Raw genomic sequence first — 26,685 nt, 5'->3', positions numbered from 1 at the left:
ATTAAAGGAAGGGGAATAGAGTGTAAAAGGTGCTGTGGGTATTCAGGAAATACTTCCTTGTCTGGCAGTCTCTTATAGAGATGAGATATATGTCCTCTGTGAAGGAGGGGAAAAGAAGCAACAATCCTAAGGTTTATGAGCCATTGAAGAATTAGTCTTTTTTTAAAGCTCAGAGTGGGGGTGTGACTTGCCCAAGGTCCATCCAAGAGTAACTAAAACTGAATTAATGAAAACCAGCTCTTGAAAAGAAAAGAAAAAAGGGAAAAGAAAGAGAGATCGGACCCTATTAGGAAACATGTCTCTATCTGGCAATTACTGAATGGGGATAAGGTACACATTACCTGTAGATGCAAGTCAACCATAATTCTTTGTGCTTAAATCTTTGTGCTTAAATAGTTTTTTTGGAAATTAAAGGTATACAGACTCTATGATGCTTAACTAGAGATATGTTAAGGTTTCTTCTCAATTGTAAGTCTGAAAGGAAGTTTTTCTACTTGTAAGTTAAGTGAAAATCCAAATGGTTAGGGTCTAGCAATAGTTTTTAATAATAGGTGAAAGTTCTTTCTTCAAACTGCTGTACCTGGGGGGGCGGGCTTAGTGTGCCTGCTGTGTTTTACTAAGTATTAGATAAATATAAAGCTTTATATCAAAACATAACCAAAATGTTGTTTATTAGCAAAACCCATGTATAATGGCATATATTACTGCATGGAAAAATCATTAACTCCATAACAGAAAGATTCAAAATACATAAATCATAAGAAGTTAAGAAAATTGCTTGGCAGCACCACCAGCAGATTACTCAGATCACAGCAATGAGTCTTTGTAGTAGGTGCAATGCATTGAAAAATAACTGAACTAAATCAGAACACATGCACACACAGTCAGATTATTGCAACCATATGTAAGCCCCCCTTGACACTAGCAATTCTCAAGAGCTTAAGAAGTAATGTCCACAATGTCCTCATGTTAAAGCAACTGTACAACTATGGAGAATGGTAACATTGCCCTTATCTCTTTATTTACTCAGCACCATTATACACAGGAAAAAACAAACTGCCAAGTTTGTATTTGCACTAACCTTATTGCATAATAAAAAGTATGGTAGGATGCATGCAAGTAATTGTCAAGCAAACAGCAGAAACTCAGACCACATATTTGACTGAGAAAATACCACCAATGTTTGTTGATCATCCGACTCTTGACTTTAAAAAGCAACTGAGAATTGCAGATAAAAAGTAACAGATCCAAAGCTTTGACACTTTCAGTTTAAGTGCATGTCTAACAAACAAAATGTTGGCAATCAAAGTGAGGTGGAGGATACATCATATTTTGCAAGCTAAAAATTCTCCAGAAGCAAGTCAGGTTTGTAATGTAATAATGAATATACAGCTGGTGATTCATGTAGTTAGTTTGTGAACAGTATATAGGAGGGATCCCGGGATCCCTTACTATACAGTGCTGCATTAAATTATGTGTCTTTCATTTCACTTCTTGTTTTTATCAACATCGGCATAACTCTTATTTAACACTGTTACACATCTTGATGAATTTGTTACGCACTGGCAAACTCAGCGCTGTAAGGACACAAAATAAAGAGAGCCTGCACTGCAGAGCTTACAGTCTGAAAGTATCATTGTTGGGAACAGTCTACATACATTTCAGAAAAAAACTGATCCCCGTAAATATTTAAGCTGAATAATCAAATTTTGCTTCCATCAGAAAGTGCACACTATATTTACACTTATTAACTGGTTGCCATGTAGTCTGTAACAAAAAACAACAAAACAATCTAAGAGCATAATATGCATACAAGAGTAATAGCAGACCTGACAACTAAAAGATTTTAGATACATATGTATGTGTGTGTGACCTTGACATGAACACACAGTAATAAACCAAATGTCTGAGCTACCAGGAATGAATCCCAAAGACGTGAATCCCTGATGTACCACATCAGGTAATACAACAACAGAGATGGGGACACAGCTAAAAGAAGTCATGGTCACACTGTACTCCGAGGTCCTATTGTTAAAGTTTGTAAAGGGTTAATATGTGACTAGTGATGTTACCAGCATGTTGCACATACAAGTTCTGGATGCTTATGGGCACATCAACAGAAGATGATGCAAATGGCTATAAGCAACCTGCTGGACTTTTAACAGCTGTTCTGCCATTGGGGGCTAGGGGGTAGTACACTGGGCTGGGACTGCCACTGGCTTGCCAGGTGATCTTGGGCAAGTTGCTTCCCCAGTCTGGGCTCCAGTTTCCTTATCTTTAAAATGAAGCAAATGACCCTGACCTCCTTGGTAAAATGCCTTAAGATCTAGACAAGAAATCAACAGAAGTTATTAAAGAACCATAAAACCTAAACTATTTATTAATGGAACCTTAGTATTGTATGATCAGAATCAATAAGCACCAGGCATGCAGTTGCTCTACTGGGGTCAGAATGTGTAAATTTCCATTTCCTCCCTCCCCCCTTCCTGTTTACAAAATTGTTTGAAGCTAGGAAATATATTGTTATGTATATTTTAACAAGGTGGAAGGTGTGCGTGGTTAACACTTGAAAGTCAGCAGACAGCACTAGCTGCTTTACTTCTAATTTGCAGAGAGCTGGAACTCAAAGGCTAGGGGATAAAGCTGGTGAGCATGTTCTAGGCCTCAAAAGTTTAAAGTGCGTCCATGAGCACAAAGGTTACTCTGAGTTCAGAAATCAATGCGTCTAAGGCAATTTTGCTTAATATATAAAAGGCATTAACCTGCTTGTGCACAAGCATTTTTCCAGTGCATCCTTCAGTAGAGCAACTGCTTTCATCTGTATTGTATGTGAATTGGGGTCAGGGAGAAGAGGTTTGGAATCTCGTTACTCAGTGCATCATGACAATCCAGTGCCAGGTTGGAATAATGTCAAGGGATTCATTAAGGTTTGTACAGCACCATGATAATATAACAAATATAACATGCAACAAGATGCCAGTGCTAAGAGTCAGATAATACATAGCTGCAACATTTAAACCGACTCTAAATCAGCAGTTCTGAAATCTTTTCCATGTCTGGGTCCCCTTTCTTATAACTGAGATGGGGCCAGGACCCTATCCTACTTAGCAGTATGGTAAAAAGCATACCTATTAGCACCCTTCAACTTGACAACCTATCATTTAGGTGGCTTTGAGTGTTTCTTTGTGTTTTCTCTGTGGAGTGTTCTCAGTAGAAGGTGTTCCAGTCTTATTACCAGGCAGAGGAATGTACTTTTACTACTGACTAGGAGACCAAAGCTCTGAGAAATTCATATTCATAGATTGTAGAGTCAGAAGGGACCACAATGGATCATTGTGTCCGACTCCCTGCCCCTGGCAGGAAAGAGGACCAAGGTCAGATGACCCCAGCCAGGTGACTATCTAGCCTCTTCTTGAAGACCTCCAAGCTAGGTGATAGCACCACCTCTCTTGGAAGCCCATTCCAGATCCTGGCCACCCTTACTGTGAAAAATTTCTTCCTAATATCTAAGCTAAATCCACTCTCAACTACTTTACACACATTATTCCTAGTCACTCCCTGGGGCGCCTTAGTGAACAACGCATCCCCTATTCCCCATTGACCACCCCTAATAAATTTATAGGCAGCCACAAGATCTCCCCTCAGCCATCTCTTGTGAAGGCGGAAGAGATTCAGCTCTCTAAACCTCCCCCCATAGGGTCTATCACAAAGGCCACTAATCATGCGAGTGGCCCTCCTCTGGACCCTCTCCAGATTCTCTGCGTCCCTCTTGAAGTGCGGCGCCCAAAACTGGACAGAGTACTCCAACTGCAGCCTAACCAGTGCCGCATAATGGGGGAGCATCACCTCCTTTGATCTATAGTCATGCACCTGCTAATGCACGACAAGGTGTGATTGGCCTTGTTACACTGCCGGCTCATGCTCATCTTGGAGTCATTTATGACTCCAAGATCCCTCTCTGCCTCTGAGCTGCTGAGAAGGACACTTCCCAACCTATAGGTGTGCTGGGGATTCCTCCTTCCCAGGTGGAGTACCTTACATTTATCTTTATTAAATTGCATCTTATTTCTCTCTCCCCATTGATCCAACCTGTCCAGGTCGGCCTGAATCTGCTCCCTGCCCTCCGGTGTACTAACTTTGCCCCATAACTTGGTATCATCAGTGAACTTGGAGAGGGTGCTCTCCACGCCCTCGTCCAAATCGCTGATGAAGATATTGAATAATATCGGTCTGAGGACCGAACCCTGCGGGACCCCACTGCCCACCTCCCTCCAGGCCGAGAAGGAACCATCCACCACCACTCCCAGGGTGCGGTCCCTAAGCCAGTTGGCCACCCACCTGACCGTGTAGGCGTCCACTCCACAGTTTGATAGCTTCCCAATGAGGATAGGGTGCGAAACTGTGTCGAAGGCCTTCCTAAAGTCTAGGAAGATGACATCAGCCTCGGCTCCCGCGTCCAGGCAGCGTGTGACCTTGCCATAGAAGGCTACAAGGTTTGTCAGGCAGGATCTACCTGTGACAAACCCATGCTGGTTTCCCCTCAGCATCGTTTCCCCTGCTGGACCTGCACAAATGTGTTTGTTGATTATTTTCTCTAGCATTTTCCCAGGAATAGAGGTAAGACCGAATGGTCTAAAGTTACCCAGCTCATCCCTTCTCCCTTTCTTGAAAATGGGCACCACATTGGTCCTTCTCCAGTCCTCAGGGACCTGGCCGGACCACCACGGGTGCTCGAACAGCTGTGCCAGCAGCTCAGCTATGACACTGGCCAATTCTTTCAGCAGCCGTGGATGGAGGTCATCCGGGCCTGCTGACTTGTACCCATCCAGCTCCTCCAGGAGCTCCTTAACTATTTCAGAACTAACCATAGGCGGACCGGTGCCATGTGGACATCCGTCAATGATCGAGGTGGGGGAATTGGCTTGGTCGGTACTTGGAAATACTGAAGCGAAGAACTCATTGAAGAGCTCTGCTTTTTTCCCCGCGTCAAACACCAACTGTCCTAATTGGTCCTGCAGGGGCCCTATGTTGCTCTGAGCTTTCTTTTTGCCCGCTATATACCTGAAGAAGTACTATTATTGTCCTTGATTGTTGAAGCCAGCCTGAGCTCAAGCCCCACCTTGGCCTGTCCAACTGATTCCCTGCAATAGCACGCCAGGGACATATAGTCCTCCTTGGTGGCTGCTCCCTGCTTCCATTGCCTATACATCTCTTTCTTTGCCGCCAGACTCTCCTGGAGTTCCCTGTCCAGCCAAGGGGGCTTTTTTGCCCCCTTACCTCCCTTCCTATGTAATGGGATAGACTCCTTTTGAGCCCCAAGGATCACTCCCTTGAGATAGCTCCAACCCTCCTGGACCACCATTTGCTCTATGTTCTTGAGTTGCATCCCCTCACTAACTAGCCTTCTAAGCTTGCTAAAGTCAGCCCTTCTGAAGTCCAACACCTTAGCCCCACTAGTTACTTTACCCACCCTTTGCTGGATAGTGAACTCAGTTAAGTGATGGTCACTATCTCCCAGGCTACCATGAACTCGCATGTTCCCCACGAGATCATCTCCTGTTGCTAAGACCAGGTCAAGCAAGGTGCTACCCCTGGTGGGACTAGACACCACCTGGGTTAGGTGGAGGTCCTGCACACAGTGTAAGAACCTCCATGAGCGGCTTGTTTTGGCTGTCTGCTCCTCCCAGCAGATATCTGGGTAATTTAGATCTCCCATGACCACCACCTCCCTCGCCTGTGTGGCGTCTGCTAGCTGCCTGGAGAATACATCGTCTAGCTCTTGATCCTGTTGAGGAGGCCTGTAGTAGACCCTTTTCCCCTGGCCCCCCCTGGATCCTGACCCACAATGCCTCAGTGTTCCCCTCCTCCACCCCCGCCTTGATGGTGGAAGATGTATACTGCTCCTTAACATAGAGTGCTACCCCCCCTGCCTTTTTCCCCCACTCTGCTGCACCTATACAAACTATACCCCTCAATGCCTACCGCCCAGTCATGTGTAGAATCCCACCATGTTTCAGTTAGTCTGACTAGGTCATACTGGGTGCTAGCAAGCAAGAGTGTGAGCTCCTCTTGCTTGTTCCCCATACTCCTGGCGTTTGTATAGACATTTTAGTCCCCCAAAGGGGGCTCTTGGTGACACCACTGGACAAATCTGATGGCTGGTGGTTGCACACGTTACCAAAGGTAGGAGGGCCTGCCCATTCCTTAGATATTTTGTAGTCTTCAAAGCAAAGAGGACTCATGGATTCTTTTTCCTCCCTTCCAGTCAAGCTCCATGCAGGCGAGTTGCTGTGGCTTTCTAACTTTGGCATCTTTGAACCTAGAACTGTATCCTTCCACACAGTTTTCCCATCACCCAGTTTGCCAAAGTCCCGAAGGGCTGGACTGTGCTGCAGAGAACTAGGAGGAGAGCTGGTTCTTCTCTTAAACCTACTAGAAACTGGAGGCAAAATGGGTGAAGATGCAGCAGGTCCTAATTTAGGGATTTCAGTTGATGGAGTTATCTTATTACCATCCTGTGTCTGAAGCAGTTGTTTTAACTTAGATGACAAATACACACTTTTTTCTTTGTGAAAAGGTAAACTCTCAGCTGTTGAAATGCTAAGAGGAAGATTTAATGAACCTGATGGCATTACAGGTTCTGGATCTACTTCTGTTTTTATTTTTGGTTAAGAGGAGGACTAGCTGTTCTTCTCTTCTTTGATTCATTGCTTCCACTGCTTGAGGGCTCCTTGGGAAGATCATTCACATGCATCTGCGTAACCTTTACATTTTGAGAAATTTCCACTGTGACTGGAGTAATTAAACAATTTAATCCATACAACTGTGCAGAGTTGGATTCCATCTCAATCACATCACAATTGCTAGTGCTACTATTAGACTGAGCAAACGAAGATATTTCCTACCCCATGAAGCAAAAAGCGATGCTCTGACAAGCCCATTTTATCTCTAAACAGCTGTACAGAGTTAAATTTTCAGAAATATTGCTGGAAGTATCCATAATGTATACGTCATCTGCTTCACCGTCTTCTTCTAACTCTGTATTTGCTATATACACATTCTGGGCTGGTTGGGCCTGCTCTGTTTGAAGTTGTGGTTCTTCAGTAAAACATCCTTTTCTCCTGACACCTTTGGGAATAAGATGACGTTCGTGAACCCTACACTGGTGCCTATGCATGTTGGTGTGAGTTCCAAAAACCTTTTTACAATATTTGCAAGGATGCAATTCTTTGGGTTGCGAAGTTCAGGAAGTTGGAAAAGGGATGTGGTGGTCTAATGGGGAAAGGATGAAATCCTGGCCTTGCTGAAGTCAGTGGCTAACTTCCCACTGATTTCAGCGGGTCCAGATTCAATGGTGGACCTCTAGGCCACAGAACAGTAAAGGCTTCTCTCACTGTTCTTTTAGAGTGACAGTCACTCAGGTGCAGAAGGCTGCAAGCACACTAGCACTCCGTTCGAATGATGCACAGTGCCACCCTCTGCATGAGGTGACCTCCTCTCAGAGCATTTTACCTCCATAAAGATCAACCATCAATAAGAAACGACTTTAGTTACAGTACTGGCTGCATGTCTGCATTCTTGGTCAAAATTGTCATGTTCTGTCTGATGCAGTCCAACAAAAGAGAGGAGGTACAAAAAGGAAAACAGTACAGAGTGGAACATAATAGATTCCAATTCTTTAATAAGCTTCTTTCCTATAATACTGTGTCTGATATAGGGTTGTTACACTATTCCCCTGTAACCCCCCATTTCAGGATTGGTGGACTTCATATAGGAACTATTCAAGTTTGGGTAAATATCTGGCTGCTATGGATGTTGCTATGAACATTGTGCAGCCTAAAACTGAATAAACTTGTTGGTAGAGATACCATTTTTTCTGCCCTGGGTGTTTTACTGTTCTACTTTTAATGAGGTAGCTCAGTTGTGAGTTGAAGCCTGTGAGGATGTATTGCTGTCCACCACTCAAAGCTATAGTCTTCCCTTTTTCCACAAGATTATAAAAATACCAGTTTACGATTTAAATTTTTCACAATTTATAAAAAGCTTTTACAAAAAGATGTGCACTTTATTAAACTTCTGTTCCATCATGTAGATTGTTATGAACTTTGACCTCTAAGTTCACCTGTTTGACCTTTGCACCTTTGATCTTGTACGCACCCTCATTTTCACTTAGTATATTGATATTCCTCACAGTGCAGTACTGTCTGTTTACATTCTTCTCTACCCTCTCTGGGTTTTTCTTAGGCACCTGTATCTTGGTGTTCAGGGGATATTCCTCCATGACATCTTTGGTGGGCTTTTTCTTCTTCTGCTGCTTTTGACATTTCCTGGTTATGAAGCACATTATCAGAAGCACAAGCAGCAGCAGCATGATGGCAGCTAAAGCAGTTCCTATGGAGGCACCTGTCTGTGAGAAGGAGGCAGCTGCAACTGCTTCCTGTACCTCCAGACTCAATGACTTCATGTTGGTGCCATTCTTGATTTGGTCACCTTCATTGTCATAAATCAAGGAGTCATCCAGGATAAGCCTGCCGTTGTTATCTACAAGGTCCCTGCGCCCACGTTTCAGGCGGTGAGTGAGGGAACGTTGGACACGGGGCCCTGCAATAGTCTCGGGGCCAATTACGTAGATCACTTGGAGATACCACTGGTGTCCAGCTTCCACCTTTAGGAAAGAGCAGACAGACAGACACAAAGGAGACTTAACCCTGGCATTCAGCTAAAGGGACACAAGAATTCTGTTGAGAGCAGATGGCAGTGGACATGTGACACTGTTACCCAGTGGTGAGTGTTTTACAACTCCTTCTTTGTGTTTAATCCACAGGGAATAGAATTTTCTTACAGACAGCTTTAGCTTGTACTTTATTGGTTCGTATTTACATTGCTGGAGATCATGAGTGCATCCCCATGTGTTGGTCAAGATGACAGCAATCACCATGCCACATGATTTGGTGGCCAGTAGTCATATAATTAAAGCTGGCCAAAAATTCCACAGGAAATTGTCAATTTTGTTGAAGTTTTGATCACTGCTAAATGACTTATTCAGTTCTAGTAACAATAAATATTCCATCAGCTCCAGTTATTTTTAATAATCAATACTTTTTGTCCTTTTGATCAAAACTTTTAACTTTTAACCACTCAAGATCCCCCAAATTCCAAGTTTTTAACCACTTCTAAGGTTTGGTTGAAAGTTTTCAATATTAGAAAAAAAATCATTTAACTTCTTACTACATTTTGAAAAAAAAATGGATGTATTGCAGATGTTTACTGTTTTGACTAGATCTGATAATTACTAACATTATTGAATAACTTATTCAAAAATATTTTAAGCACCAGGGCAAACTGCACATCATTGTTAAAATACCATTTGAAATTAAAGCAAACCACTGCCCCATGAAAGTTCAGCCAGATAAACCTGCTTTGTAAGACAGACGGGGAAGGGAGTCTGGTCTTAACTTCTGATCTCTATTTTTTTGTGCTAGAGTTTGTCTCTTACTTGCATGTGTCATGTAATTTAGGGTTTGAAAAGAGTGTAGTTAGTCCTTAGGGATTCTGTCTTTTTAACTGAATGGCTTTGAACTTTATAGTGCTAAGCACTTTGAACTCTTGACTTCAGTGAAGTCAAAGGGACTGAGCACATTGGTAAAATATATGCTGGGTCCCTTAGGCTGGAATTCCAGAATCATGCTTTACATTAAGATAATGTGAAGCCTTCTATAACAGGACCACCTAACGCACACCATGGTGCAACCAGCTCCTGTGAATGGATATAAAGATCTGTGCCAGTGCATCCCAATTCAGAAATAGGTTCCTGCATTGTTGGAGTATTTCTGGCACTGGGAAGCCCTTGTTGCCTTTCTCCACAGTGGTGGTTGTAGTTATCTAGAAAATTATATAAGCTTTAGGGTTTGTCCGAATGTGTTTGACTTCTACATGTGCAATAGCACGTCTATACACAGCACCTAGGCCTAAATAAAGAACTCGCCCTGTGGTACTGTATATCTCATGTCAGGCACCTTGTAGAGAGCATCCACTTTCATAGTAAATCCATCCACTCCTGGCATGCTGCTCACTGAGTGGAAATCAGACAATTCAGAGGCAAAGTGAGCATCAAAAGGTACATCATGGAAGTACCTATCAGTTACTTCTGGTTGGTTTCGGTCCTGAAATTTAGGGAAAATAAATACAGGATTAAAAAAATGTGAATCAGTCACCCACATGGTACTAACAATCAAGAGCAACATGAAAAAGCAGAGATTTTTCAAAGATGAGTTTTTTGGCTCATGATTTATGAAGCATGAAAGTAACATGAGCAGAGCATTTTGTAATGATGTCATTTATACCTCTTCCTCCCCTGCTGACCCTCACCTCTCCCTGCCCCACTCTCTTCTTCTGCATCAAAGGCCACCACTTCCTCTTGGGTCAAATATTTCTTTAAAGACAGGAGTTTCCCTGTTCGTAAAACTGCCTTTCATATTTTCAGGAGAAAGGTCCAACTGTAGCACCTGAAGCTTTATTCACAAACAAATCCAAGTGCAGGATTCACTGCAGAGAGGATTCTGAGCTCCTGCTAGAGTCCCACTGCTCTCTCAGTTTTCTCTTTGGCTTCCCTCACTCCTGTAAAGACCTAGTCACAACCCTTAATTCCTTCACTGATGTGGACTGGGAAGGACCTACTCCAAAGGACATCATCAGGGCTTCTGACCACAAAGGTCAGAGTGAACACAGGCCTTGACCCTGCACTGAAAATCATGCAGGTCTGTGTCTTGGGCTTGGCAATTTAGCTACATCCTCCCACGCAAAATTCACTTTGTCATCTCTAGACTCTTAACAACATAGCCCACCTCCCAGAATAAGAAAATAGTTTAGTCTCTCTGTCCATTCAGTACTTTTGTGATTGAAACCACATCTTTGAGATTTATTCTCTCTCACTGACTTTCCCTGACTCTTTACCAAAACAAAGAAAATATGAGAAGCATAAAATGTCCCTGTCATTGGTCCATCATAATTTAATGGACACAGTACCAGATTCTGCCTGACGTAATCACACAGAGGTCCATGGCTGTCACAATTCTGCCCACTCTATAAAACATACCAGGAGAAGAAATCTGTGCTTTAGGTGCTTGTTGGGTTGAATACAGCCATACTGTGGCCCTTCGTTATAGATTGTTCCCGTTGGGTCAAAGAAAGGCACATAACCATCCTTGCCAGTACAGAGATAGACTTTTTCCAGCTGCAGTTTGTAAGCTGCGTTGAGGTTTTGTTCTGGATTCCAAAGCACACGGCCATACAGGATCTGACCTAAGGATGTTGAAAAGAATGATAGGCAAGAAATGGGAGACATGCAGAAAGGCAAAAGGCTGTTTTCAGAGCCAAATGTACCAGTTTAGTGAAAGGTATTATACATGGTTTAGCCATGCCTGGTGTGTTATGATCCTGATACAGAACTGTTTTGTGGTCATCATGTTACTGGGCTGGAACATAATCCTGCAATGTGGTCAAAATACTGCTCATTGAGGCATAGCAACCTGCATTTTATCACATCATTTCTCTTACCCAGGAGCTGAGGCTGTGTAGCCAGAAACTTGAAGTAAAAGTAAAGTAACAAAGGAAAGGGAAAAACTTTACCTTTTGAAAAGGCTCCTTTGTAATCCATTTCTGCCAAAGATATCTCAGATTTGGTGGGATCCATCAAAAACACTTTCTCATTATTACAAAGCTGAAACTCTGTGTTCAGGGAGTAGACAACAGGAACTGGGCGGTTTGTTTGCTGGAAAGCAATTGGGATCAAAAATCTAAAGTGGGGTGGACAAAAAGAAAAAAGGAAGAAGAGAGTGTTGGAGTTTAGAGATTTTAAAAACTGTGCATCACCAGAGAGGTTTACATTTACTCCATGGCTGTTATCCTCTGTATTCCAACAGGAACTAGAGACACTAGCCCACCATATTGGTTATGCTAGGCTTCGTGGTGCCTATACACGAACAGGGGGCTGCTCTGATGCACTGAAATTCCAGTGTGTCAGAGCAGACTCAATTAATGGAACCTACTGGAGCATGGCAATTGCCATGCTCCAGCAGCCTCCTGCATTTCGTCAGGATCCCTGCACTTCAAAATGTCAGTAGGGGCACTTTATTTAAAGCTTGTTTGACAAAGTATGCAGTGTAAAAGGCAAGACAGACAAAGGCTGAGTAGTAAGGGAGACACAGGCAGACAAAGTTACATTGCCAGGATCTCATAGCAAGTCAGTGGCACAACCAGGATAAGAGCCAAGTTGCCACCATTCAGGGCAGTGCTTTGTCTACTCATGGATACTACATCCAATCCCTGCCTTTTTCATAATGTGGGAGAATGTGAACTTGGGAGAGCTGGGGGGGGGGGTTTTCTTTTACCAGATGTGAAATGTTTCAAACCATGTTGCTATCTTGTTGGAAGTCATCATTTAGTGTAGGGTCTAGCAGGTCTCCTGAGGAGTCAGGACAGGGCTTATTATTAAGCTAATCTATGCACGGTATGGGTCACTCAGATAACATTACCTCAAGTACAAAGCTTTGGCTAGACTCAGTGGCGCTGGTGCACCCCGACAGGCCACGCTCCCCACTTAGGCGACGGGCAGCACTGGTGCCGCGAGTGCTGGCCAGGGAGTGGAGGCACCAGGTGAAGCACCACTGGCACTTCCAGGAGTGCTGTGGCTGCTTCCCGTTCAGCGTGATCGGCCGTGGGGGACCCCCCACACCCGGTTGCTGACTGGCTTCTGGGGTGCACATGCCACCCCTGACTCAGATGGCACCAGTTGCCCATGGCCAGACTCTCAAACCAGGCTGATCCTAGCATTTCCTTGACAAGTCAGCTCTGTCTCATTTGCAACCTTAAGCATACTGGTATAATTAAAACAGCACACATATCCCTAGGGTGAGTCCCACTGAATTGGTATAGAGGTGCTTAACTAGTATAGTTTACTCTCACATGGGAAAGGAATGTGCTCTCCACTGTTATGATGCAACTTTGCATTGCTCTCCACACTAGGAATTGTACTTGTCTAATTTAAGGATGTGCTCAGCCTTCAAAATCTCTGGTAGCCTCACCTTTGGTTCCTAACTCCCGACAGGCTACAGTGACTTAGCATTTTCTCTGGAAAACTCTCTGGAAGTTGGGGGACACAGTCCACCACAGAATTCAGAGTCCCTGGATCCCAAAGGATATGGCCATTAGCAGCAGCCCCCCAGATCTGTGCTGTTGCCAGACTGCAGCACCTCCTGGGAAAGGATGGCCTTCGAAATAACTCAACTTGCTGTTATACCCAATCAGTAGGGGTATGCAAAGCAGGCAGCATTTGATTCAGATTCAGCCTGATTAGGGGGACAGTGATTCAATTTGCTGATTCAGATCACTGTTCTGATTCAACTTGGCTGAATCTGAAGATTCGATTCCGATTCGGAGAATCAGCTATTTAGCCATAGAAAAAACATCTAAAGCTGTGTCTATGTATCTTGAGGTACCAGGCATGACTCGTGAACACTGAGATGGTGAAGTGAATGGAGCATCCCATGGGAACGCAGTGGGGGGGGGCGCGTCCCATGTGCGCTCATAGTACTTCTGGTCCATTGCTAGCTCTGCCGCAGAGTGCGTCGGGACACCCCCCTCTCCTAGCTCAGCATTTGGCTGCGGGGGGGACCCTGGGTGCCCCCCCAGACTCAGGAGGGACCAGTCTCCGAGAACAGTCCTGTCCATAGGCTATAACCACCACCAAGACAATGTGATTAAAGAAGGCAGCATGCCAGCTTATGGTTTCTCAGGGCTTCATGCTTCTGCTGTCCCACTGTCTGCTACAGTCCTTCTGTGGGTTGCTGCCGCTTCTCTGGGAGTCCTCGGTAGCTCCCCCTCCTGCAGCCACTGGACCGCTCTCCAAGTCTCTCCAGGGAACTCCTTCCCCTTTGGCTGCTGGCCCCTACTGCCGCCCAGCTCAGGGTTTTTATAGTCCTGGCCTGCCCCCTTCTGGTCAGCTGACTAGCAGGCCAGGCTCAGTTTTTAACACCCCCCCTTACCAGCATGCTGTGCCCAGAAAGTTCTGGCTTTAAAGGGGCTGACCTGCCTTCTGGTAACAGGGCTAGGGTTCTCTGTTACACTAACAAGGCCTGTGCATCAAGAGTGAATTCATCTGAGCTGAGGAAGGCAAGTGCTCACTGTTTAAGGCAGGGGTGTCAAACATATGGCCTGACATATGGGCCAACTTCACCTGTTGCCTGGCCAGAGTCCCACACTGCTGCCCAAATGGAATCCCCGCCCCTGGACCTACACTGCTGCCCTGCCCTGGACCCATGCTGCTGCCTAAATGCAGCTCTGCTGCAGTCCCTGCTGGCTCCTCAGATCCAACCTGGGGACCAGGGTGAGTATGACGCACCTGATTTAAGGTCTAATGCATGGGGTAGGGAGATGCAGGTAGATTTGTTCTGAAATGGGAAATTCTGGACTGTATGCAGGCCCTGGAACTAAAACTGACTGAACCAGCATGTGTTTGATAGCTCCAGTCAGGCAAAGGGAGGGACCATGAAAAGCATTCCAAGTAGCAATTAATCAAAGAGGAGCCCAAATTAGGACATCCCCACCCCCACCCATCCTTATCTTCCATATCCATCCATTCTTAGTCTCCTACATGACATCCAGTTACTGAGGTAGTATATGTGGGTCTGGTGGGGGAGGGTGGAATGTCTCCGTAAAAGGAGAGGAGAACAGCATTGGCCTGGATTTTTGCAGTTCCTGTGCACCTGCAACTCCCTGTGACTTCAACTGGCCTTTGATAGTCTCAGCAGTTAGGCTCTCCGTAACTGTAGAGATGATCACTGACAGAAGCAAAAAGAAAGAAAGAGATACCATACTTTCTCTCATTTTTCTGACCACCTCTGGTAGACATGTGTGCCTCTGGTGCTCAGAAGTCATAAAGCCTGCCATTATAACTGGTTATACACTGCTCAACTAACTGTATAGCCACTGGCGACATGTAAGGGGTGCACAGGTGTGCACATGCACCCCCTGAGAGCGCCATGCACCCCCCCCAAAAGGCCATGTTCCTCACCCAGGCAATGGGTAGGGTGGGCAGACAGATGCCCCCCCCGGGAGCACCGGCCAGGGAGTGGGTGCACTGCGGCCACTTCCAGGAGCACCTCGGCTGCTTCCAGATTGGCACGATTGGCTGTGGGGGTATTTCCCTCTCCACCCCCTGTTGCTGACTGGTCGCTGAGGGGGGCATGTGCCCCCCCGACTAAGGCAGCACCAGTTGCCCATGTGTATAGCTTTAACATTAAGGAAGCCCTGTTTTACTGTCTTGAAGGAGGGTAACTGCAATCACTAACAGATTCCAAAGCTAATAGTTTCCTTTCTTTTGCCCTTTCTGCTGCTGCCATAGCTTGTGCCAAATACCTGTTGTCTTTGTGGAAACAATCCAAGTTAGCAAATACATTGTTGTGCAGCCAACACAAAGGACATGCTGGGATCTAAGCCATTTCAGCTTGTGGTATCGATACAATGATTCCACTAAGGCAATATATTGCACAGAATCCATACTGCATGTGTATGAATGGCTTCACTGAATCCCCCCAAAATACATACGCCCTGACTACATTCACATCTCAGTTTGAGAGCACCTCATTCCTGTATCTACCCACATAGGGTTTTTTTTTACTGGAAGGCTCTTCATCTCCAACCTCATCAAACTAGCAATTAATTACATGCTCTTGAAGTGAACATGTTTATAAACATTCTGAAAATTCCAGCCATAAAATTGGAGCACCCAAAGAAACGAGAGAACAGTGCATCTCCTTACCTTTCTGGAGCATGAGCAGTGCATGCCAATGGCTTGTCTCCTGGGTCAACCCATGGCTGCGTGGGCTGCACAGTACAAGGGATTAAGTAGATTGTGTACTCCCCCGAGTAGTCTTTCCTGGAAACAGATGAGAGATGCCATTGTTACCATATCAATCTGTGAGCTGTTTACTTAACTGGAGCATTTGCCCAGCTTCTCACATTCAGTATTTTCTAATTAGCACAAAGTAGTGAAGACAGAAAGGTTCCAATTAGACTAAATCCATGACTGCTGTAAGCTTGATCAGCCCTAGAGTTAACAGCAAAGATGAATTTGGTCCCCAGTGTTTTAACTGAACCATGTGTTTGTCTATGTGTCTGATTACAGCTAGATGAAAAGATAGAGGTAATTTATTCAAATGATAGCAAACCCCTCTCCCCCAAAAAATCAGAGTGAACATAAAAGGATTTTTAAACCTTAGCATAAATACCTCTCTCTCTACAAATCACAGCCGTAGCACATTTCCATCCAGCTTTAATACCATTCAACACCTGCTTTCCCATGATTCTCTCACAGCTACTTTAATTTCTCAAAATAGAATTGGGCACACTTGAATGGAACTGGATTGACAGCTCTGAGGACTACCTCCTTCCATCAGTCGTGTGTAACAGCCAGAACCAGAGGGATTAATAAGCAATAAATATGTGCTTCTTGGAGGCATTTGGTATTTTGCCTAAACAGGTAATATTAGTTAATATAAAGCTTGTAAGCTTGTAAACTGCAAATGTAACTTGTCGGTCATAAGTTTAACCAAAATGATAACTTAACTGTTCATGGAACTAACTGGGCCCCATAGGCAAAACTGTAGCTGTGAGATTAGCTGGCCTAACAGTTTTTTGCTCAGGGTTCAGCCTTAGCGATAAAAACTGGATCTAACTGCTTGGCACACCCAACACATTCCAGGAAAGCATATCCCAAGAAAGCATATTCAAATGAAGCCTAAAAGGGGTTGGGATTTAGGCGGAGTGATGTCAATTTCAAACCTAAAGGTGCTGCATCCTAATTTGCTTATTGGATAAACCCGAGTCTGGGTAGTAAACTTTTATGATAATTTTAACACCTTTCAATCCCATAGGGTAACAGCTATAGGGCAACGTTATGAGTGGCCCTGAGACTAACAGATTAACATAAGACTAGGTATAAAAAGCACATGCATCAGGTAACCAGCAGGAAGGAGGGAACAGAACGGTCATTTCTGTTCCACGTCCGGACCCCCGACTCCCGGTGTGAGTGAGGATCGGATCCTGATCAAGGAATCTTCCCCGGTAATCCCTCTGACAGCGTCAAACGGGGATGCCTGACTTTGCTGGAATCACTTGGCGCGTACGTGGCATTGAGGGACTATTGATAAGTTGCCAACCCATGTCTGTCTGTTTGTTGTTTTGAACAGCCTAGTGTGGCTAATACCCCCACAGTGCTCAGTTGGCCTGTGACAGATTGGTCTATCTATCTATCTATCATTATTATTTACTATTAGCTCTTTTATACTGCATTGTCTGCTTATCATATTTATCTTTCTGTTAACTGTTGTGTGTGTATAAGCTTTAATAAGTTTGCCTTTATTTCACTCCCAACTTTGCCTCTTTGATCCAAAACTGAATCAAACAGCCCAGTTGGCCTGTGATGAAACTGATACACTCACACAGCCCAGCTGGCCTGTTTCAGTCGTTTGAGAGACACAACACTGGCTGCAGCAGGGTTGGCTGTCCCCCCACATGCATCATTTCTGAACCTTGTGGTAAGGCAGGTTTCCAAGGTCATTTAATTCTAGCTCCTCCTGTTTGAGGCTGCCTACCAAACTGGAGACCACAGAATCCATTCCACATAGACCACTGACCATCACTGCTAGTGGCTAATTCCGCTGGTGACTAATGTTGTAAACAACAAAAGGATAAATGCCACATTACTATGAGTGGCCTGGGCATCCTGTTCAAAAATGCTGTTAATACTTGTGAAAACTTGTTGGCAAAAGCCAAATGAAACCACAGATCTTCTCCCTCACCTGTTATAGGAGCTTGTCGCCCTCCAGAGCTGATAGGGAGAGTCAAAAGTCTGAGCACTCCACAGCAACTGTAGATCAAATTCAATCCCCCCCAGGTGGTCTGGTGTCATTATAAAAGACTTCATATCCGGCAGTGTGTGATGCTCCATTACAAAAAGCCCTGCCAAGTGGAAAACAAATTCAACGTGAATACATACAGACACATTTATATCCATACCCAGCCTTCCTCAACACCTGTGATGAAGTCATATGTTGGATGGGTGTGATAATGTAGCAGGGCACTGGGATGTGCCTGCTCCTTTAAGTGAGCTGGAAGCCTGTGAGGCTGCTTGCAGGTGGTGCATGGGCCTGATAAGAGACTCACTTGACCAAAAGAGGGCACAGCTATATAAGCCCAGAGCCTGGGCCAGTCTGGGAGTCTCTCCCTGGCAGCCACAGGGTGAAGAGCTCTGGGCAGCAGGGCTCCTGAAAGGACTGAAACTTATGTAACCAGTGCTGCAGGCCTGGAAGCAGAGGCAAGGCCCCTAGGCAGAGAAGGACTGAGTTTACAGGCAAGTAGCCTTGGTTTTATCTTGAGCCCACAGAGGGTCCTGGTGCCTGGGGGAGGGCTAAGCTGGACCAGAGGGTTCCTGAGCCTGGAGAAGGGGTCACATGCAAGACCAGAGGTCTGAGAGCCCAGTAAGGAATGGCGTAAGAGACCAGGGGTGTCCAAAGGCCAAAGGGGGCTGAGTGCATAATTAGTCAACATCACAGAGAAAGAACACTTGCAAGGTTTGGGGCGTGGTGTAGGGGAGGTACGGAGTCACACATGGAGCCATTAAAGCAACAGGTGCCCAGCTGCAGTAGAGACAGGCTGAGAGGGCCTGCTGGCCTAGGTGCAGGATTGTGACAGAGGGGACCTAGGAAAGGCCCAATGGGGATCGACAGGAGGCACCAGTCACCATTGGGCTTAGGCTCATATATAGCCCACAGGCAGCCTCCCTTTTATAACCTTCACTAAGAGCAAGGCATGGCTGGTGAGATTCAAGGGAAGGGCTATAGCCAAGCCTGAGCCAGACAGGGCTTGCACAGCCACCAGGAGGCATTATGGCTATCCCCGTGGCCACGGAACTGCTACAGATTACAATAGCTAATGTTCATTAAAGGTCTAAAATAAAGTCAAACATAGAAGGGACCAGTCTTGCAAACCTTAATTCAGTGCTTCTGTTTGTATATCCCTCTAAGCTGCGTGCATGTGCGGCCGTGCGCAATAAAAAAAATCATGCCGCGCAAAAATTTTTTAATGCTGCGCACACAGTGGTGTATGGATGGAGGTGGGTGGGGGAGGGGGGCAGTACAGGGCCATGGCCCCCGGGCACTGGCCTGGGGGGGGGAGGGGGCGGAATGCCCAGTGCTGTAGCAAGGGGGCGCCAATGTTCCCCACACTGCCACCAGCTTTTCATCTGGCCGCTTGCCATCCACCCCATCCTGGGCACAGGCTGCTGCAGGAGGGGGGAGAAGCAGGCACACTGAGATACCTGCACACTCCCAGCCAGGATTGCTCATGGATCACTAAACCTTAGAGGGAACATTGTTCTGTACAGACTCTTCTTTAAGGGAGATTCAGAGCAACAGTGGCAAGAACACAGGTGCCTGGTATACAGCAGCATAGTCACCTACCATTACTGGTTGTGGTAGCTCCCAGTATTTTTGAACACTCTGCTTCTAAATCAGGCTGATGCTCTTACCTACCTCTGAATTTGGCCTGGGTCTTGAATTCTATCACCAGGCGGCCATCCTCTCGGATATAGATTCGTATTATCTGCAGCCTTGCAGAAAGAACACTGTCTGTCTGGATTCCTGCATGAGTACGAGGTGGAGAAAGTAAATGTAATGGTGAGAGGACTACCTACAGGATCAGCTTGCACTAAGGTGTATTTTCATCTCCAGAATTAATTCCAACAATGGGGATTCTGGCAATGCATGCCCAGGGTGCAATCCTTGCTGCTCTCACTCTATATGACTAGCAAAACTACATCAAATGTTGGGTGAAACAGAAGAGAAAATTAATCCAAAATGGAATCCCAAGTGTCACACACAGGATAACCTGTGATAACCTGTGAAGGGGGTGTAACTCACTGAAGGAGGAGAGGAAGGGCCAGACCTTATTCTATCTATAAGGTGTCAATGTGCAATCCTATTGTTCCCTGGCAAGTCCCTGAGAAAGCACTCCTTTGGTAAGGTGCCTTCACCTTAGCCTTAAGACAAAGGCTAGTGGTCATGAAAAGCAGACAGGAGAAAAAGGACTCGTTGACCTCTTGTACTAAGAATTTTCCAGGGATTCAAGCAGGGTGGAATAGGATTGCACTTGTATCCCTAAATGCCACTCAGACACCTTTAAGTTGGATGTGGCCTGAACTAAGTAGGATTTATAGTTGGGAGTAATGTAGTGCAACTCTATGAGGTTGCACTAGGAAAGAATCCCGTTCTCTGAGGACTGGTGGGTTGTGAGATGCAGTTGGTAATTCGAATATTAGATTAAATTTAAAAGACAGCTAGGGAAAGCACTACAAAGTATGCCCCCAGGAGCAATCCTGGCCAGGACTTGGGAAGGAGGGGCAGAGCAAGCTAGGGTTAGGGGTGGGGGGAAGGGGAATTGACCTCAAAGGTCTTGCTAAGCTGCAGTTTCTACAACTTGGTGAAATCCATTTTGCAATATTGACAGAGAGGTTAAGGGGGGAATGCTAGTCCCCCTGGCTATTTGTTTACAGTTTAAGGGACTGATCCCACACATGCTAACCCACACAAGTCCCATTTACTTTGCCAAGTCAGGTGTGCAGTCCAAGAGAAACAACTGAAGGAAAGAAAACCCTCCCTCCGCCTACCTGTCCTCCAGAGAACAGTGTCATAGAAGAAGGAAAATTCCATCTCTGTGTGGTGCTCGAGAGAGGCCCAACCTCTAGGTGCTGTCACATAGATGTATGACACATAGAGCGGGACGTGGACTGTTAGGAAGGACTGAGCAGAATCTCGCACCTGTCAAACAGGAAGATGGTTGTGGATGGTTGTGATCTAGTTGGGGATGGTCCTGCTTTGAGCAGGGGATTGGACTAGATGACCTCCTGAGGTCCGTTCCAACCCTAATTTTCTATGATTCTATAGTTCCATAACTTTTTAGAGAAAAGATCCTGGCATGAGCTTGCAACCATGCTTTGTAGGTGCATTTTAACCAGAAAACATTTTGTACTCAGCTTTCACCACAGAAATAGAGAAAAGGGTCAGAGATACATTAAAAAAAAATCTTTTTGTTCTGGTCTTCTAGTCTGCCAGCTGAGTGTTAGACTCTCTTCTTCTGCAAGAACCATGGATGTCATAGGCATAGGAAACACAAAAGCATGGTAGGTTTCATCTACACTACAAAGCTGTTGCTGTCAGCAAAAACTCCGATTACAGACACAGTACTGGCATAGCTATGCCACCTCCCCAGACAACATTAACTAAGCCCATAAAAGCCTTCTTCTATTGGCATCAAGGGTTTTGCCAACATAGTTTGGCTAGTAATTGTTTGCATTGAGAACCTGACCAAAATAGGAATTTAAAATAATTTATATTACAGGACAAATCTTTCATGGCTCTGTATAATATAACAATTGTAGTAAGCAGTACTAAGTATTAGGCTAGCTGTTCTAGCAGTAGTAAGTACTACATAGTGGCTGCATCTATTGTAGCAGAAAGCCCCCTTTTCCTCTTGCCTGCATTTGCTCTCCCCTCTTCGGATATGTTTCTCTTCTTCTACCTTTTCTTCCTTCCTCTTTCTTTCAGTATAAGATAAGGAATTGTTTTTTAAAGTTTGTATGTGTGTATTTTGTATCTCACCTTGTATTTTGGTATTTTATCTATTTGTGTGCCATGGCATTACTTTTGTAGCTTATATTTTATACTCCTCACCTTTCAACTAAATGTGTTTAGTTTCAGAAGTAAGTTATACATTGTAACAATGTTAACAAGGGCAGGAATCAAACTGCCGCTTCCCTGTATCAGGCGGGCCCCTGAAAGAGCAAGTGAATCAGTGATTGAATGCGTAACTCAGTAGCAGGCAGCAATTAACACCTAGGAAAACGGCAGATCAACCAACGAAAGAAATCAATAGAAGACAATGTAGCAACCCGGAATTCTCTAAACGTCACTGTTCAAGGGCTAGACGCCCTGGTCTGAGTTAATCAATGCCGGGGACCAACTTTTGGGCTGAATATCTCCAGATCGACCGCTCCCAGAGCCCTATTCAAAATTCATCAACGGACTCCCAAACCTGCACGTACATGCAGACAACCCCTGGGGCTGACAGGTGCCATCCAGTAGCCACCAAGGAGGAAGTCCCACGAGGGTCAATGACCCCTGGATTGGGCAAACCTGAAAACTGGGGAGTCACCAAAGTCTGCCAAGGACAGATAAAAAGCAGGGAAAAGTGACCCTCAGTGGCGCCCTCTTGATCTCCAACTTGACCAGCACCTGACCTGTCCAGCCAGAAGGACCAGCCAGCGACCCGCTTCTGGAAGATAACACCACGCTGAAAGAAGCCTCAACAGCAGACTCCAGCACCTGTGGGATAGGTATACCTGACTCTTGTAGCTCGCTACTGTGTGTGTGCATGTGTGTGTGGGGTGGGGACCAGCCCCAAGGTTTATGATTTAACTTCATTACAGTGCTTCAATCCGCCTAATAAACCAGAATTTTAAGGATCCCGAGTTGGACATTTGTAGCCAACACTATATGTGCAATTAATTTGAAGTAATAAATTCTGTAGCAGTTCAAGCTGGAGTAAAATACTCCTGGGTGCAGTGTCTACACGTGTGCTCAGGACAGCAACAATTTGAGCCAGAGCAGAACAGTTTATGCCAGGTTTCTCAGCCCCAGGCTCTAGGTGGTGGCTTCAGGATGCAGGGGAGGGTGGGGAGAGGGCTGGCTGGGGCACAAGGATGCTGGAAGTATGGAGCTGTGTGGCTAGGTGGCAGGCAGGAATCTGGCCCTCCACTGGCTGGGCTGACTGGGTGCAATTTACACATGCAGTCAGCGTCTACATACCCTGGCCTAAGATAGTACTGTCCATGAAAGTATTATCTTACTGCACCATAAATTAGTTTACTGTGGCCTAATACCGTCGCACATGTAGACGGTGATGCTTTACTCTGCAGTTAATTAGTTTACTCTGCAGTAAAGCATATGTGTAGATACAGCCAGCATGTAGTATGCAGTCTCCTACTTCCAGTAAGTAGTAGTCTATGTAGTATAGGCTAGTATTTACTACTGCTGTATAGGATTAAAAGCCTTTAATCCTCTGCCATTCTGGTATAGCTAAATAGACATTTTTCTTTATTTTCACTCTGGAGGCATATCTATGTAGTTCTGTGATCAAGTGAATTGAATTGGTGAACATTCCTTTTTAATGCCTGAAGCATGGATTGGAAAGAATAAAGAGTATACCTACACTGCACTATTGTAGAAATACCAAGCAAGTTGCAGTTCTGGTACCTCAGGTACCAAATGCAGTGTAGCTGTAGAAGCATGAAACTCAATACTGGATAATTTAACTTGTTTCTTGTTTACCTAAATTAGGTCATGTATCTCCACACTACTATGCAGTTTAACATATAGACATACCCATCTTAAGGAATATCTTTTTAAAGTTTTTCAGATATTAAAACTAAACTACAGGTATAAGTTTTATTTGAATAATAAAAAATAAGGCATCAGTGCTAATTTTATGGATAGGATTTTAAAAAAAATTCTGCACCAGCCTATCTGTGCTCTCACTGAAGGCAATGAGATTGGAACCACTAACTTAAGTAACACAGTGAAACCAGTACTTAATTACTGGTAAAAACCTCATTTTAATTGCCTAAAGCTCGCATACTGGGTAAAATTCACCCCAGCCAGTAGAGGCCTGTGTACTCTTCCAGATTTACTAATCATGGGAATTTAAATGTAAACAAAGAAAGCACTTTTAGGCTGCCGCTGGAAAAATAAGTAATACCACTTCAGCTGCTAAAAGAGCATAGTACAAATACAGAGCAGTTCTCACCTGCCCCAAGCACTAGAGTTAGTCAAAGCTGGCTATGTAAACATTTCTTTATCTTTATATGAATGGCACTATCTGAACCATAAATATGGATGTGTCTGTACTTGGCTTCTACCATAGAAACACACTCCAGCAGGGTGACCAAGATATGGCCCTCAGGAAGCAGTGGCAGCATTAATTGCTGCAGTTTCCAGAGCAGCAGCATTTAATGCTACCACCTGTGCTGGCAAATGTTCAGACCCATGGGGAGTCATACAGATGTTGTAGACCCTCCACACACCAGATCAGGCCTGCAGACTGACCCTGTGCCATTCCTCCGTCTCATGGATCATCTCCATGCCACTGTGGGGCTGGATCAGCTGGGAACCCAGACGGCACTGCTGTCATTAGCTAACCATGCATGAGGCCTTGGAAGGTTGGATTTTATCTCTAGAAACACAAGCCTCCATTCATAGAGAATCACAGAGAAATAGGACTGGAAGAGACCTCCAGAGGTCATCTAATCCAACCCCCTGCTTAAGGCAGGATCATCCCTATCCAAACTATCCTATATAAGCCATAATCTAAACTCTTCATAAAACTACTGTCAACCTTAACACAACACAAGACATAACACCCTAACTTGCCACAGGTAAATCAGGAGAACCACAGCAACCAATGTCCTGCTTCTACAAAAAGGTTGTTAATACACACTCAGGAGATTCCAGGTAAAGGGCCATACCCCCTGCTACAGAAGAAGGCAAAAACCTTCACAGTCTATACCAATCTGACTATGGGGTAAAATTCCTTCCTGACCCCAAATATAGTGATCAGTCTGACCCTCAGTGGAGGGGCAATACCTTCTAGCCAGGAACTGCTGGCTTTAAGTCCCAGCAGGAGGATTGGTACATCCATCAAAATCCTCAGTCTTGGCTGCAGAGATGAAAGAAATAGCAATCCTTGGACAGCCAATGGAAGGGACTGATATACACATGAGCTTGTGTGACATATGACAGTTTCTGGATGTATGTATGTGTTTCTGGTTTTCAGCGGTATTAAAACTAACCTAAGTGGTCTCACTGAAGTTGCTGATCCACCCCTTCTTGAGTTGAAAGGCAAAAATATATTTTATCCAGCAGAGGGCAGTGGTACATACAGAAAGAAGCCACTTTTATTACAGACCATTGCTCATTCTCGCTCTGCTAACAGAAAAACTTGAGAATTCTCAAAAAATGTCTATGGCCTCACTCTACTATTCATAAAGGATCAAATTCTAAGCAGGTGTAAAAGCATTTAATAGCAAAAGACAGTCACAAAGGTTTATATCGATAATAAAGCATTGCCTTTACAAAATTTACAGAGTATGTTAGGCTTATCAAAATAAAAGGACCAAGTAAATTTCATGATGCACTATTCTACCTATGGTAACAGGGACAAATCAAATACGTTTCAAATCTGTGAGGTAGAAGAGGGATACAATGAGTAAATACTGCCAGATCTGGGTTGGGCCTTGGAAATGAAACCTTACCTGGAAGTCAGCAGTGACAGATCCTCCACAGACATCAATTAATTCTGTCATGTCATAGTAAGCATCAAAGGTCCAAATGCAGCTCTTTAAGTTGAGGTGCTTGTAAAGCTGGATTGTCTTTGGCTCTCTCACGGTGGGGTCAAATTGGTAGGGACGATCATACCCGGGACCCAGAATGAGGCTGTCATAAGTCACCTCATCCAGGAATCCTGCTTCTGGAATGATAAGAAAAAGGGGACTTGGTTCTGTGTATTAAGAATGTTGCATTTTAATTCTCAGACAAGATACTAGATGTGCTTTGATGATGATATTTATGAAAGTAGTGTCCAGAGGCAAGGCTTACTCTATTAAACAGGAGTGAATGCTGAGGACTTCTCAGTGCCTTAAGGGTAGAAATAAGCATGGGTGACTGGTGCCTTCTGACCCTGGGGAGGGGGGCACCAGTGGCCAATTGCTGACTGGGGAGAAGGGAGGGGGTTTCCCCAGCAGAAGTGCCACCGGTGCTTCTCTTGGCACCCCCACAATCTCAGGGGGGCACTGGCCATCACCCCCCCTGCTCCCCAGCTGGCGAGAGCCAATCTCGGGGGGGGGGGGATGTGCCCCCCCCACGCATCACCTATGAAAATAAGGATGGGGTGCTGCAATTATTCTAAAAGCAAACATCAGAAACCCACTCTGAGCCTTTTGGATAGGGCAAGATATAAACCTAAACAGCAACAAATATATAAAATACATCAAATAAATCCAGGAAATTCAGAGGTATCTACTGAGGCAGGAAACCTACAAAGGCAGAAAAATGCACAGCTAAGGACCCTGAACAACTTGAACTCTGCTCTCTAGTGACACCATAAAATCTACATGCAGTTGTGATACATAGGTAATACTGTTCTGTAATCTGTGACTGGATTAAGCTGATTTTTAATTACATGTTTTGACTTTTTTTTGGATTGTGGCAGAACAGAAGGCAATTCATTTGCCTTCTGTGCCACGCTGCAGACAGAGGCATTAGGGCATGTGTGTCTGTCCGTCAAATGACCCTCAGAACCTTGCCATGGAATATAGATGGAAAAAGAGAAAATTAACTCCTCAGTGGGCGCATTTACACACATATGCATTTAAGCGGTTTTTACGCTGGCATCTTCACGTGCAGGCATTACAGTACAGTAAAGCTGTGTGTGGACTGACTTGGGACTAAAGTTGAGTCCCAAGTCAGTCCGCACACACAGGGTTACTGCACAGTAAATCATCTACACATGCCTTACTGC

The 26,685-nt window shown here is 44.8% G+C and overlaps 1 protein-coding gene across 4 annotated transcripts in view; it reads right to left on the bottom strand.

Moving 5' to 3' along the window:
- Nucleotides 1-654: 654 nt before the first annotated feature.
- Nucleotides 655-26,685, bottom strand: part of FRAS1 (Fraser extracellular matrix complex subunit 1) — a 365,258-nt gene continuing 339,227 nt past the window's right edge. For all 4 annotated transcript variants that reach the window (XM_019498154.2, XM_019498157.2, XM_019498158.2 and 1 more), the window contains 9 exons: nt 25,421-25,635; nt 20,723-20,873; nt 19,590-19,697; nt 17,859-18,018; nt 15,818-15,934; nt 11,629-11,795; nt 11,096-11,301; nt 10,017-10,163; nt 655-8,665 (listed from right to left, as the gene is read on the bottom strand). In XM_019498154.2, coding sequence (XP_019353699.1) covers nt 8,069-8,665; nt 10,017-10,163; nt 11,096-11,301; nt 11,629-11,795; nt 15,818-15,934; nt 17,859-18,018; nt 19,590-19,697; nt 20,723-20,873; nt 25,421-25,635 — 1,868 coding nt within the window. In that variant the 3' untranslated portion in view covers nt 655-8,068. The remainder of the gene's footprint in view (nt 8,666-10,016; nt 10,164-11,095; nt 11,302-11,628; nt 11,796-15,817; nt 15,935-17,858; nt 18,019-19,589; nt 19,698-20,722; nt 20,874-25,420; nt 25,636-26,685) is intronic.

The sequence above is a fragment of the Alligator mississippiensis genome, chromosome 2, assembly GCF_030867095.1.
Source record: "Alligator mississippiensis isolate rAllMis1 chromosome 2, rAllMis1, whole genome shotgun sequence".
Classification (NCBI taxonomy): domain Eukaryota; kingdom Metazoa; phylum Chordata; order Crocodylia; family Alligatoridae; genus Alligator; species Alligator mississippiensis.
The sequence above is the reverse complement of the archived record's forward strand: the minus strand, read 5'-3'. Positions and strand labels throughout refer to the sequence as shown.